Source organism: Aplidium turbinatum, chromosome 13 (assembly GCF_918807975.1).
Source record: "Aplidium turbinatum chromosome 13, kaAplTurb1.1, whole genome shotgun sequence".
Classification (NCBI taxonomy): Eukaryota; Metazoa; Chordata; class Ascidiacea; order Aplousobranchia; family Polyclinidae; genus Aplidium; species Aplidium turbinatum.
In genome coordinates, this window is record NC_137484.1 from 24,526,996 (window position 1) to 24,541,002 (window position 14,007).

Here is a 14,007-nt window from a genome sequence, read left to right on the forward strand (position 1 = left end):
CATCGCCATCTACCAAGCGGACCAGAAATCACCAAGTTACATTCACAATTTCAGAAATAAATCAACATCAAACATCTTGTGGTCTTCATAATCTCTATTGCACGCAGCGTGTTACAGAATGAAAGTTAGAGTACTCCACGTAAGTTTTTCTAAGCATGCCTTTGAGGAATTGAGGTGGCAACCCTGCGTCTGCAGTAACTTTTGGGAGTGGCATCGTCAGGCAAACTTCAAAGTAACATTTGAAATGACCAGATCTGAATACTTTGGTCAAGAAGGAGCCACTTTCCAGTAAGATCCCAATTGCTGCAAGGACACCGCCAGCCAATCAGAATATGTTAGCGGCTACCCTTCTAGCAGTCAGCCAGAAAATTGATTGTTCTTTGAATTTTGGTAATTACAGAAGAAAAAAAAGAGCAATGGCAGTGGTGGGAATCGAACCAACGTCAACGAAATGACTATCATCGCCTTAACCCTCTGCGCTAACTCAGATGGCAAAAGGGTGACTTGCGTTTTGGAGTTGACCGGTGACTCGAGTTACGATTTGCGTTTTTCCCTGTTCTTGTCAGAAACCCAACCTTGATGACGTCACGAAAAGCGTAGTTTCTGATTGGTTGGCGATGTCCTTGCAGCAATTGGGATCTCACTGGAAACCAGTTATATGTTTAAGTGGCTCCCTTCTTGACCAAAGTATTCAGATCTGGTCATTTCAAATGTTACTTTTTGCCTGACGTCGACCGGTCAGGGTATTCTAACTACAGTAGAATTGGCCTATATCGACACCTCCTTCTGGATGAAGTGGCGAATCGACATAATTTGTTACTAGCCTTGTCATTAAATCGTAATTGGGATCATGTCTCAAAGTCAAAACAACTGCAGCTGTCACAATAAACGAACAAAATGTGTCACAACGGAGGCGAATCGAATGTACGTAGAGGAGAGCAATTTGGAGAAATGATCGTTCCTTCTATGCCACCGGACAGAACGTTACAAGATTTGGAGGGCGAAACATGGAATGGAACTTAGATCTCACCATGCTATCAAACGCCAACAACACAAATGCACCGTTGAATGGAGGTTAAGTTACGTTGAATTCGCGTAAAAGTAACGCTTAGTTCTACATATGCTTCACTGGGTCTGTAACGAGTAGGTTGCCGGATGAACCCATCGTGTACATTTCCTTCTGGTCCTTGTCTGCCCCCATATGGGGCAGGTGGGGGGCCTCGGACGACAGTGGAGGGTAGTACTGGTAGTAGGAGAGGCAGGCTATCGACGAGCCAAGGATGGAGCCAATTGCGACGTCTGAACACAAACAACGTCATGACACGGCATCATGAGATACGAGTTCAAATCCCACCGGGGACCTTACCTCGATGTATTTACAACCGGAATCAGATAAAATCAGTCGCGAAAATTGACTAGAAAACGCCACATCTACATAGAATCCCCGTCTTGGAATGACATTTTTTGCAACAAATAGGGATAAAACTATAATTAATTCTGCGCTAGTTCGGCCGGAAGTATGGAGTCCAGCAGTTGCTGCAAATGTCTCTGTCAGTGACGATTATTTTTTAACACATCAGCAGAGACAAAACCATCCCAACAACACCCAGCAATTTAAAGTTACCGTATGGAAGATGTTCATTTCACAATAACAATTGAAAAACGGAACGAAAAAGTTGATAAAATAATAAAGGAATAGAAATTCCTCCAATGGGGAATCCGCGCCACCCACCTTGCCAATGGTGCCGATAATCCATTGTTCTGCTGAGGGCGATCATGACTGCCCCCAAGAGGGGTGCGAGCCCCAGACAGAGCCTCCAAGTCCTCCCCCTCCCGGCATGAGTGAAGCATTGCAACTTCCCGCAAATAAAGAGAGTGCAGAATCCAAGGGTAGCAAACGCGTCTGCACAAGAGGTTCGAATGGCAGGTTAATACCTAACAAGTCACTGAAGCGAGTCATGTCAAGCAACTACAAATAACTCGCTGCAAATTTCCGTGCATCTCGAGGCAGTTGCCACATCGGGCAGCCATTAACACCTTTGCAGCACTTTTGAATCGTGTCATGACGCTTCGGGTTTGGCTCCTTTGGAAACGCGTTATCGCTGCGCGGCCGGTTCTACAGTGGGGATGGGTAGGGGCATACCGAGCTCATTGAATATGACAACATAATCTCCGCAAAGCTCACATGACGAGTGTCCACTTGGAAAGCTTTTTCTCCCTTCGATTATGTCGTCATGATCGCCGGTGCAGACGAGGTCAAAGGTCGAGGGCTGACCTTGTGGGGGTTTCCCGTCGGGGTAACACCTGTAATTGTGGATGGTTAGATAACGCTACTTGACCCATGTGTGCAATGGGACAAACCATGATTACACAAAGCCCCAGGTTTTTATTTTGATCATTAAAAACGATTTGAGCGAAACTTCGTTACCTTGCTTGAAACGAAACAATATTTTTCCAAAAACGAAACGAAATTTCCAGACCAAGCAAAATATTTTTGTGTAGAATATTCACAACTAGAATCATAATCATCGTCGCGTTCCGGATTCATAATAAAACTAAACTGTTTTTATTGCAAAACAAAGCGAAACAAAGAACAAGAATTTTACGTGAAATGGTTTTGAAATCTGTTTGTTTCGAGCAGCCCGAGATTCCACCAATCAATCCTGTTGTCGTATGAGCTGTGGAGTTGATGACATCTAGCTGCCATCACTAACTGGTTGATTCAGTCGAGAGGAACATTAAGTGTTGATGACGCTGAGAAGCAACCATCATGACAACACGAAACTTCTTTACTAATACTTGAAGAGACCTTTGTCGTCATAAGCAATAATAAGTTCGCATACACAAGCGGCCGTGACGTCAAACTACCTCGCGTCGAATAGTTTCAGCTAAGATGTCGTCAGACGGATGAGTGGCGGTGGCAGGCAATCCCATGTTAAGCACAAGCAAGCTTCCACGTGCAATCGCTTGGTTTACATTGGGTCGCACCTGAAGAAGAAGTCCGGTCTCGGCCGTCCCACGCACAACTTGATGCAGTTCGTCACTAGTCCGTTCAGTGTGAAGGCGAGTGATGCGGACAGGAATGCAGGGAGGAAGTCGTGATGGGGAGTCCGGAAGACTCCACTGAATATCAGGATGGTAAGGAGGGGAGCGGAGATGCCGATCAGCTGGAGGAATTGTGCACATTTGAAACTTTACTCGAAACATGGCAGCTTCAACAGTTTGTAAGTGCAAACGTAAAGCCTTCACTAACATGACGAGTGAGCTTCAAATAATTAATTTGTGTTTTAGCCACATCAAGGTTCGAGCAAACGCTCCCAAATTTATGTCAGCCACGACTGACAACAAATCTAAGGGGCTTGGCCAGTTCAGGTTGTTTTGTTTCTGGCCATCACAGCAAAAACAACACATAGCCTACCATGCAAAAAGCCGAGGCAAAATCTATTTATCTAAAAAAAAAAAAAAACTTTCTGCTTTAACAGATCGATCAGCTGTGAACTCCCTCCATTTTGTTATATCTATTGTTTTGCTATCAATTCAAGCATGCTTTAATGTTGCGAAAATAGTTCTTCGTTCGATTGTTCAAGCACTCAGCAAATTATTGCTGCGGTGTAAGGGACAGGTGTGTCTCGTATCTTAGCATCTACCTTAACCTCTGCTTCTACTTATGTGTGCCTGCTGCTCTCTCTTATCCTCAAAGATTTGCTACTCGTTAAGGCCCGAAGATTAAAAGAGCACTCTATTAGAACATTATCATTCATTTCAACACAATGACCATTCTCCTCAGTCCTAGGGGCTGCTTAGATATCACGGATAACACCCTCAACGTAGCTGAAAATTGAATGAAGCTGTTCACCAGGCGTTTAGTTGAATAACATGATGCGTTCTACTGGTGAAAATTAAGCTGAACTATCACAAGATGTATAAAGTGACAATCTGCGTTTATTTCCGACGTTTCGTCTTCTCTGCCGTTAATTATTTATTTAACTTTCTTGTTGATCGTTAACACTTAAACCCCCTTTTTTCTAGTTCAAAATTTGCGAGCGATAATTTTTTGTCTAGAAGTTGATTTTTCATTATGTTTAGTTGATTTCAGCAATATTTACATGGTCCTGTGTTTTGCCATGCTAGACAGGTAGTCACTACCTGGTCTATCTCCCTGAAGAAGTCAGTGGTGTTTGATTGACGAAATTAATGGATATAAATAAAAGCAGATTGTCACTTTATACATCTTGTGATAGTTTAGCTTAATTTGTACCAGTAGAACGCATCATGTTATTTAACCCTTAAGCAGCGTTAGGCAAATTGCATTGTATCATTTAACGAAAATGTCCTGTTTTCCATAAAACACAGGGTAGGTGTAGAAAAGGTTGGAGAACTTTTCCAAACCAACTATTTTATAGGCGTAAAGTTAGAATTGCAGTGCAATCTTAAATCAATAGAAAAGAATAAACTTAGCTCACATAAAGGATTGCAGTGCTGATGTGCTGGTCGGTAACCGTCGGGTTCTTATACAGGTACCATTCTTCGGGTTGAATGATACGTATGAATGGTTCCATCGCTTCTGTGGATCTGCAATCACAACAAAAAAATATAAAGTCCATGTGGTTGTGAAGTTCTCAGTTGCATAGTTCATAAAATAAAAAGTTTAAACTTTTCTTGATCAAAAATGTTAAAAACTTTAAACATTGCCTCTTTGCATTCAAGGCTTAAATGCATAAAAGGATTAAATATATATTGCTCATATTGGAACTATTTTATTCATTGGAATATTCAAAAGTGCTACTTGGTTTTGACAAGTACATCCCATGAGAATGACACATTTAAAATCTGTAAGCCCAGGGCTGTTGAGAGGATATTTTGGCGCGTTACCAATGAGATCGACGGGTTCAAATCAAGAAAAATGTTCCATTTCCAAACAACACGCAGTAGTCTTCTTTAAGTTTTCAGGTCCCTCAAATAATGCCAAGCTGTACCCCTGTCAACATTACTGTGTAAGTGTAAGCCCACAAAACAGGGTTGCCAGATCAAAATGTCAAATGGAAGAAATGTTACCTTTTATTAACAATCACACTATTAAATAAAAAAAAGTTTAAATTTAAAAATAAACAAAGACATTAGTACAATAGGCCTATTCATTTGAGAAGACATTTACAAAACCGAATTGGATTTATTATTGGCTTGCAGGTTAACACAAAGCAGTGGCATGCACTGATTATTTCATTGGGTGTTTACTTGTGTCTAGAAAACTGCAAATGCTTATTTGGTTTGCAGTTTGAACAATAGTTTTTGTTGATCTATCATTGCAACAACAGAGGAAAGTGACTTCATATGAAAATCCCATAAGTGCATAAGTGTGATTCTTGATAAAAAAAAGTCTGCCATTGCTACAAAAACAATAAACCTGAAAATTACAAAAAGAATTAACGGGTTAAAAATAAGGGTTAAATTGCTGACTTTTGGTCTGTTTGGATGCCCATTGCCCATATTAATAGAAACAATATATATGCCGGTAGTCCGGTAGGCTACTCTACTTTGGTATCTGAAAAACTACCTGATCAGAAAAAACTATGTGAAAACAGTTAACTATTCTATGAAAAGAAAAATATACAAAAAATTTAGAGCTTGTAACCAGTAGTTAACCACCAACCATTATATCAATGGAAATTACAAGCAATAACTTCACCACTTGGCCCCACATCTGCAAAACCATGTACAAACATTTCCTAAATGACGCTACATAGTGAACAAACCAAAAATAATAACCAATAAAGTGTTACACCTTGCACTCTAATTGGTTGAGGAATGAGATGATGACTAACCCTCAACTAATTAATTCATCTACTTGTTTGAACTTTTAGGTTTGGTAGCCATGCCCAATTGCCCATTGCCTAATTATATTCACCGATACAGAAAGCCAATGTGCAAATTTGCGACCATTTTTTTAAGGACCTCTGAAAATCGTATTTGTTAACTTGAACAGTTACTCTTTTTTTATTAGAAAGATATTTTTATACTCTCAAGCGTATAATAATTTGGTGGTATTGTTGTGTGTATTAAAATTACAATAGCATTTCATGATTGCTGTTTTAATTCTAAAATGTATCCCAACACCACTGTCATTCTGACGAAAGAAGTCTATGCGATCTGCTTAATAACGATCTGCAAACAACCTAAGGTAAATAATGTGATGACAGCAACAACAGTGGGACCCTGATAACTTTTCATTGACATATTTATATTTATGCTGCTTAAAAGTCAGGATTTTTCGTTTTATATATAAAAAAAATGGAGTTTTTCTAAAAATGTAATTTCAAAGCCAAAAAACAAGTCACATACCGGTACAGTGGGCAACACTAAAATGCGGAACGCGGAAATAAGCTGGGCGTGAAATGGCGTATTGTCTGCAGAAGTAGCGATTTAATGCCGATGTAGAAAACGCGGAAATACGATCTTGGCGTCCATATTGTTTAACATAGCGATAACTTCATCATGAAAGAATGAAATGTTGCAACATGGAAAAAGGTGGAAATGCGATTTTTAACAACAACTTACCATCGAACCTACTTTTATGTTGAAATATCATTGAAAGATATTGTTTAGAAGCAATTGTGAGGTCATTAAATACTTTGACTGTTTTAATTCCACAGTTATTGGAGTAAATTTCGAAATTTAATGGAATTTATTGAAATAGGAAAAAGGCGGAAATGCGATTTTTAGCCACAACTCAATACCGAACATGTTCTTATGTTGAAATATCATTGAAAGATATTATTTAGAAGCAATTGTGAGATCATTAAATACTATGACTGTTTTAATTCTAAAGTTATTTCGGCTTATTTCCGTGTTTCCGCCTTTTAGTGTTGCCCCGGTACAGTTGGTGTAAAAATATAAAACTTACACAAGTTGTGATAACATTAATTGTTAAATAAACTGATAAATTTTTTTCGGTCAAATTAATTTTTTTGCAAAATGCAAATTTGTGAAGCGGACACAATTATGTCGATGGTCACAAATTTGCACATTCATTCATTTATATTATTTTTCGTCATTAACGCATTCGAGACAAAAAAGACACTAATAACTCCAATACTCAATATAGGCCTACCAGCACGTTAATGAACGGGAAAAGGTGGAAAAACCTTGAAAGGTTTAAAACGTGCCTGAATAGTAAATCATGTAGCCAAGTAGGTATGCAACTTAATTCGTACCATGAACAATTCGTACCATCAGTTCGTACCTTGAAAAGGTCAAGAGAAAAAAATAAAAAAGCCGAAGTCGCTGATCGCAGTTTCCGCAAACATTTTAAAATTTTCCGCAAACAAACAAAAACTCTTAGGATCATTACCAGAAATTTTAAAATGTTTGCGGAAACTTCGATCAACCCCAACCCTTTTAAAATGTTTGCGGAAACTGCAATCAGCCACTTCGCCAACTTCGGCAAACTCTTAGGATCATTACTGGAAATTTTAAAATGTTTGCAGAAACTGCGGAAAAACGGAAACTGCGATCAGCAACTTCGGCTTTGTTTTATTTTTTTCTCTCGATCTTTTCAGTTTGTTTGTTAGCGGAGACACCCTAACTCTTTTAAAATGTTTGCGGAAACTCCGATCAACCCTAACCCTTTTAAAATGTTTGCGGAAACTGCGATCAGCGACTTCGGCAAACTCTTAGGATCATTACCAGAATTTTTTAAATGTTTGCGGAAAAACAGAAACTGCGATCAGCGATGCTCTATTTTTTCTCTTGATCTTTTCAGTTTGTTTGCGGATATCGATACCTAACCGATACTCCGATACCCTAACTACCGATACCTAACCTATACCCTAACCTTGCGGAAACTGCAATCAGCATCTTCGGCTTTTTTTATTTTTTCTCTCGATCTTTTCAAGGTACCGTAAGAACTGACAGTACGAATTGTTCATGGTACGAATTAGGTCGCACCCGCCTAGTAGGCCTTATATCTTACATGTTCTTTACATGCACGTAGTAAACCAGTACAACTTTGCTTTTTCTCTTGTTGGTTTTACTTTTACATTTGATTTCCACAACATCGTTTCTTTGCATTCCAAAGATAAAATTGACTTGTCTTCTTCTATAAAATTGACTTGTCTTCTGCTACAGGCCATTGCAAAGGTAAATAGAAAGCAAAACTAAGCATATGAACACAGATACCCGGGACTACAGAGAAGGGGACTTCCGACTGAACAAATTTTGTTTCTGTGATTGGGCTTTAAGAGGGTCGTTGTGCGCATGCGCGAACTTCTTAATGGCGTGTTCAGTATTGGTTTGTCAGTTGAAGACTGGAGGTAAACTCATTAAGTGATGTAGTAGTCTAAGTTTGCTTTGCTTTAAAGTTAAGACAAGTGTGCAGAGTAATGGTGAGAAAAGCAACGTTATAAAATATTGATTTAGGCTAGGCTTTTTGAGTTTTTTTTAGACAGTTCAGCTTCAGCTGCAATTGCTATGAGGCTATTGACAGGACATGTTTTTAACAATTTTGGCTGATGTATTCTAGGCTAAAATTACCTGCAAACATATGCTTTTCAGTGCTTATTGTATATTTGTACATTTTTTGTCACAATTATCAGCAATATGGTTAATACATGTTGTGTACCTCAATGCTAGTCAGGCTACAAATCTAACCGGAAAACCGAAAAAGAAGACTGAAGAATGTGTAGTAACTCTAATGATTGATGAAGTGTACTCTGCACAAAGAATAGATAGAGTATTCGAATGGTTCATTCATTGGCCTCACTGAAGATGGCATACCTGCAAAGACAGTGTTAGCATTCATGGTTCAGTCTGCACATGGCCATTATAAGGATGTTGTTTGTCTCGTTCCTGTTAACAGACTGGATATAGGAATTTTACACAAGTGGTTTAAACAGGTTATGCTGTCTTTACATGACTTGCTTGTAGTTGTGGCGGTATCGGTTGACAACCATGTATGCAACAGGTAGGCTTCCTTACTTATCCACCTAAGAACCATTATAGTGAAATGATTTCATAAATAGGTTGTGGCTATATTTACACTATATAGTGTAATAATAGCCTCAATAGCATTGCCAGATAAGGAGTTCTTCCCTAATTTGAGAAAAGTTTAAAGCTGTTGAAAACAAAAACTTGTATTTTGGAATTTTTTTTAGTTCTGGGCATAGATCAAAACCCTAACCTTAATCCTAACTCTAACCCTTCCTAACTTCAATCCTAACTCTGGCAACAACTGAGCTGATTATAACCATGGCAACAAGTGTGTAAAAATAGCCACTTCGTTATAAATAAATTTTGCAGTATCCAAAGCAGCTTTTTTAACACAATGTGTGGTTTTTTGCAAACTGCAGATTACAATGCGCAATTGGTGATAGCACAGATTACCATTACTTAAGGGTTTAAGGATAGGTTTCCTAAAGCTGCCAAGTGTGCGTATCTTCAGCTCCATGCATTCTTTACAATAATAATAGCTGCAAAACAAGGTCATAGGTAGGTGTATAATTGATATAATTGAATAGCCTTGGGCTACAAAGGAGAATGTTTTAACATATTGTACTTTTTTACAGAAAAATGTTTACTGACTTGTGTGGAGGAAAGCTGCAGCACAGCATTGTTCATCCAACCAGGCCTGGGGAGAGATTGTTTCTGATATTTGACTTCACACACAATTTTTAAAATATTTTCAACAATTTTATTAATAAGGATCGCATGTGTATTCCTACATCTGGATATCAGGATTTACTTGGAGATTCATGTACTGGAATTTTTTTGCACATTAAACACCTGTATGCTCTTGAAGAGCACAAAACACTGAAAGTGGCATTTTCATTGAAGAAAGCTTCACTCAATCCCAGCATCATAGCAAGAACTTATCCTCAACATGCACTCAGTAAGTATATATTGTTTTTACTTAACAAAAGTTAGTATCTTAGTATTAATGGCCATATGTGTAACACTAAATTTACAGTTTTACATGTCAATGAATTGTTCGTGTTATATTTTTTAATATTGCCAAATTATTAGCAACGTTTGCTTTGATTAACCTTTGAAATAACACGTTAATCTCTTCCAATCATTTAGCACGCTTGCATGCGCTGAGTTATTTTCTTGAAAGCTTTAGGTTTTGTTTAAATTGATGTTGCAGGTGTCTTCAGTGAGTCAACTGTCTGTGGTTTGGAAGTTTATGGGCCATCAAACCCTGCATTTATTGAAACATCACGATTTGATCTGATGTTGATGCTAATGTTACGTACTTTGTTAGTGGATACATTGGACGTAGTGTATCTCGCCGAAGAAAGTCGTCGTCGTCTGAGCATCTGGGGCCGAGGGTCTATCCTTTTACCACCCCAGATTCACGATGTTCCCGGACTACACTGGAAGGCTGCTAAAGAGCAACCAGTCTAAAGAGCAACCAGAGCAATCAGCAACCAGCCGAAGAAAGTGCTCTGCTTGCAAAGAATTGCTTGTGAAAGATGTAAATGTACATAAAATCCAAGACTGTGTACCAGAGAAATATGCCCAGCTGTTTGAGTTAGCTGATCGTGGAGGTTTGTCTGCTCCTACAGAGAGCTCTTTGCTTCAATGAACAGCCAAAGCAGTGACAGCAAAGCTATACAGCTCTTGTAGCCGATGAAGCCGTGAAACACAAGCTGTTCACTTTGTGAAACCAGCGTTTGCTTTCACTTCTGCCCTAATGACATCAGTCGAAGCAAGAGGAAGTTTTGGAACGGCTTTAAAACAAAGATGTTCATCTGGACACTGCAATTTTGAATGGATTATTCGTTCTGCATTTAATAGCTTTGTCCAAAATGAGTTAAAACGTTTCAATTCTTCAAAAGATGCTCCTTCAAGTTTAGTTCCAAGCCGCAAAATTCGAAAACTTCAAGGTGGAGGAAGCAACAAAAAGTAAATGCAGGTGAATAGTTAAACTGATAGGTAATAAATTTATATTGTCTTATTTAAATTCGTGCCTGCTTTAACGATTACTGCAGTTGAAAACTCCAGAATTTAGCAAATGCTACTGTTGACTGCTGAGGTCATAAATACGATGCAAATTAGTATATTTTGTATGTATCACTGCTCGACTGCACTACATTATTTTCTATCTGTTTGTGTAGAGATCCTACCCCAATCAAAGAACTTCAAACATCCTCCGAAACCAGGCAACAATGAGCGACTTGGCAGTCGTGAAACCCCCCTTTCAAGGGTTAATATGCTTGCCCATGGCAGCAGGGGACCTGGAGCCACTGGAAACACATAGGCCTAACAAAGTCGGCGTTGCAGCAGTATTCATCATCTTTGTTTAATTTTCCAAAAAATGAATATATACGGTCTTATAGTATTGGCGATTCCATGTAGCCTTATGATTTTAAAAGTTATAGTGAAATGTTTACGTTACGTTTTATCAGTGTTTGCATATTTTTTCTCACCATATACTCAATTGGAAGGGACTATTTTTCCACACTTAATGCCATGGTTACAATCAGGTGTTGCCAGAGTTAGGATTAAAGTTAGGAACGGTTAAGGTAAGGGTTAGAGTTAGGAATAAGATGAGCGTTTTCATCTTTGCACAGGACTAAAAAATTTTACAAAACTCAAGTTTTTATTTTCAACAGCTTTAAACTTTTCTTAAATTAGGGCAGAATTCCTTATCTGGCAACACTATTGAGGTAATGATTACACTATATCAGGGTTCGATCTTAGCAGTAGTCCGCTAGCCAATGGCTAGTGAAAATTTGCGCGGACTAGTAGAAATGTTGCAGTACTAGTCCGATTGGCTATTGAAAATATTCCCTGGTGAAAAGTGTTGGTTTACAAAATGGCGATTGGCGACGTCACTGAGGTCACTCTCACTCTGAAATACTGCAGAAATTTGCTTGCCAGAGGCGAAATTGCACGAAGAAGGCTGCAAAGTAGGTCACCTGAGACCGTGACTACTTTTTTCTCGCATTTTCGCTAGACACGCCCACGACACGTGGTAGTAATGAGCACGCCAGGTCGGCGGTCGCCACATTACAACTGATACTTCCTACAACTGTTTACAATTCTGGTTAAACTTTAAAGAGTTTACTAGTTCTGTGTTACATAGCACTATGCTGTATTTTCCAACCAGCAAAACTGGTCACTTTTACATTGATTTATCATCTGCAGACGTTGAAACAATGTAAAAAAGACCAGCTTTGCTGACTGGGAGAGCATTTACGATCAAAGCATTTTTCTGCAAACTGTGGCAATCGGACTTCTTTTAATCTCACCGATACCTGTGATGTCACAACGCGAACTTTGACGTTGATGTTTTTGATTCAATCTTGCTATTTTTAGCTCCGTACCAGCTGTGTAGTTTTGAGTATGGAACGTGGCCTACGAAAATAGTGGTATGGTAGAAAAACACGGCTCACACTCATTGTTTGTTTTGAAATCGCAATGTTTTTTTTTCAAGTCTTTTGCGCTGTCTGGTAAAATAATTATATGCTTTGCAATGTTCTTCAACTGAACGAAACTGCACAAATGAAATTATGCACTGCATTTCACAACAGCAGCCTGTTTTTTTTTCAGCAATTAAAAAAAAAATTCTCCAACGTTTTCTGGTTTAAACTTTTGGACATGCTTTCCAACACTTCCCTCTCAAGCCGAAATAATTTGTCCGTGTCCCATTTCTTGGAAAGCCAGTCGCCCACGGATGACATCAAAAGCATTTAAACTTCTTTATTGGGAAGTGTGATTATTCCTTTTGTGTGCTCTTCTGTTTTAATGAAGCCCAGCTGTGCGAAAATTGTTTTTTTTGTAGTGCGATGTCTATTAGCTTATGGCCTGGGATTACAGACACTTGTCTTTGTTTTGATCGCATGCGTATGTCTCCCTCTGCTTCATTTCGCCTTTGAACATTGAAGACAATTATGCGAAGCAAAAAAGAGACATTCTCTTTTCGCTAACAGGCACAATTATACGATTAAATGAATGAAGTATGCAAACTAGAAGCAAATCCTGGTGCTTTTATCCAATTCAAATAAACGATTGATATGTTAAAGCAGTATACTATTAACCGATTTCGTCTGTATAATATATCGTGATCAAATGCTGATTCAACGTTACTACAAAGTGACTAACGCTGAGTGTTAACTGGGTAGTTATCGCTATTTTTAATACGTCATCAGACAAGTGAAAAGTCAGTGAACTGGTCGGACTAGTGAAAAATCGTGCGGGCTAGTGAAAACGGGGAGCAACTAGTCCGGTGGGCTAGTGAAAAAAAAAGTTAAGATCGACCCCTGTATATGGTGTAAATATAACTACAGCTTACTCAATTTTGTGCTTAGTCCCCGTAAAAGTTGTTACATGAAACAGAAAGACGTTTAGATGTTATCTTTTGTCGATTTTCGTTTCAGCGGTAGTAACCCTCTTAAGGCCCATGCCGTTTTTCAGTCGGAAGTCCCCTTCTCTGTAGTCCCGGACAGATACTTACAGAAAAACAGCAATGATAATCAACCTTAATAAGATTTCCGACAATACATAATACCCTCTTCTTCCCATGAAGCCCATCCCAGCTGGGCGAAGAGAGTTTTCCAGAGGTAATAAATCGCGGGGAATAGAAATCTTTAGCACCATGAATGAGATCAACCAACTGGAACTGAACTGATGACTGGAATCCGGTTCAATCAACCATGACGATTTAAAAATTTCGATCAAACTTTAAATAAGAAATTTTGTTTGGGAATCAAGTCAAGTTATTTTGTTTCAAGATTTATTTTGGAACCACAGAGGAAAGACTGGAATCTGGAAGACATACCGATTCTTGTTTATTGAGAGTGTCCAATACCAAATCACAGCACTGATGCGCAAAATAATGAAAGAAAATATAAATAAAAAGGTTCCGAGTTACTACATGTGTGCTTTTCTCTGTTTTTGTTTTATTTTTTGCTATTTGTTTTTTGGGTTTTGTGGCCGTGCAAACTACTGATATATAGCCTACTACATGATTTTCCATTCAGGCACGTTTTAAACCTTTCAAGGTTTTGC

At 38.7% G+C, this 14,007-nt stretch overlaps 1 protein-coding gene across 5 annotated transcripts; it reads right to left on the minus strand.

Moving 5' to 3' along the window:
• Positions 1–60: 60 nt before the first annotated feature.
• On the minus strand, positions 61–13,591 carry LOC145781902 (phospholipid phosphatase 5-like). 5 transcript variants are annotated; one of them, XM_082593594.1, is made up of 7 exons: positions 13,454–13,591; positions 4,873–4,978; positions 4,464–4,572; positions 2,989–3,167; positions 2,186–2,304; positions 1,733–1,903; positions 61–1,299 (listed from the first exon to the last, which is right to left on the minus strand). In XM_082593594.1, the coding sequence occupies exons 3-7, from the start codon at positions 4,557–4,559 to the stop codon at positions 1,115–1,117; spliced, it is 750 nt and encodes a 249-aa protein (XP_082449720.1). In that variant the 5' UTR covers positions 4,560–4,572; positions 4,873–4,978; positions 13,454–13,591; the 3' UTR covers positions 61–1,114. The 5 variants fall into 5 exon arrangements, with proteins under 5 accessions (XP_082449720.1, XP_082449716.1, XP_082449717.1 ...); XM_082593590.1 differs by lacking the exon at positions 4,873–4,978 and adding an exon at positions 7,970–8,118 and having other exon boundaries at positions 13,454–13,542; XM_082593591.1 differs by lacking the exon at positions 4,873–4,978 and adding an exon at positions 7,970–8,115 and having other exon boundaries at positions 13,454–13,487.
• Positions 13,592–14,007: the final 416 nt, after the last annotated feature.

Coding starts and splice junctions, on each gene's coding strand:
- LOC145781902 (XM_082593590.1), bottom strand. CDS start 8,067: ATGCAAAGAAACGATGTTGTGGAAATCAAATGTAAAAGTAAAACCAAC. Junction 3,168..4,463: donor TCAGCACTGCAATCCTTTAT/GTGAGCTAAGTT, acceptor CAATTCCTCCAG/CTGATCGGCATCTCCGCTCC. Junction 1,904..2,185: donor TCCAAGTGGACACTCGTCAT/GTGAGCTTTGCG, acceptor CCTCTTGTGCAG/ACGCGTTTGCTACCCTTGGA.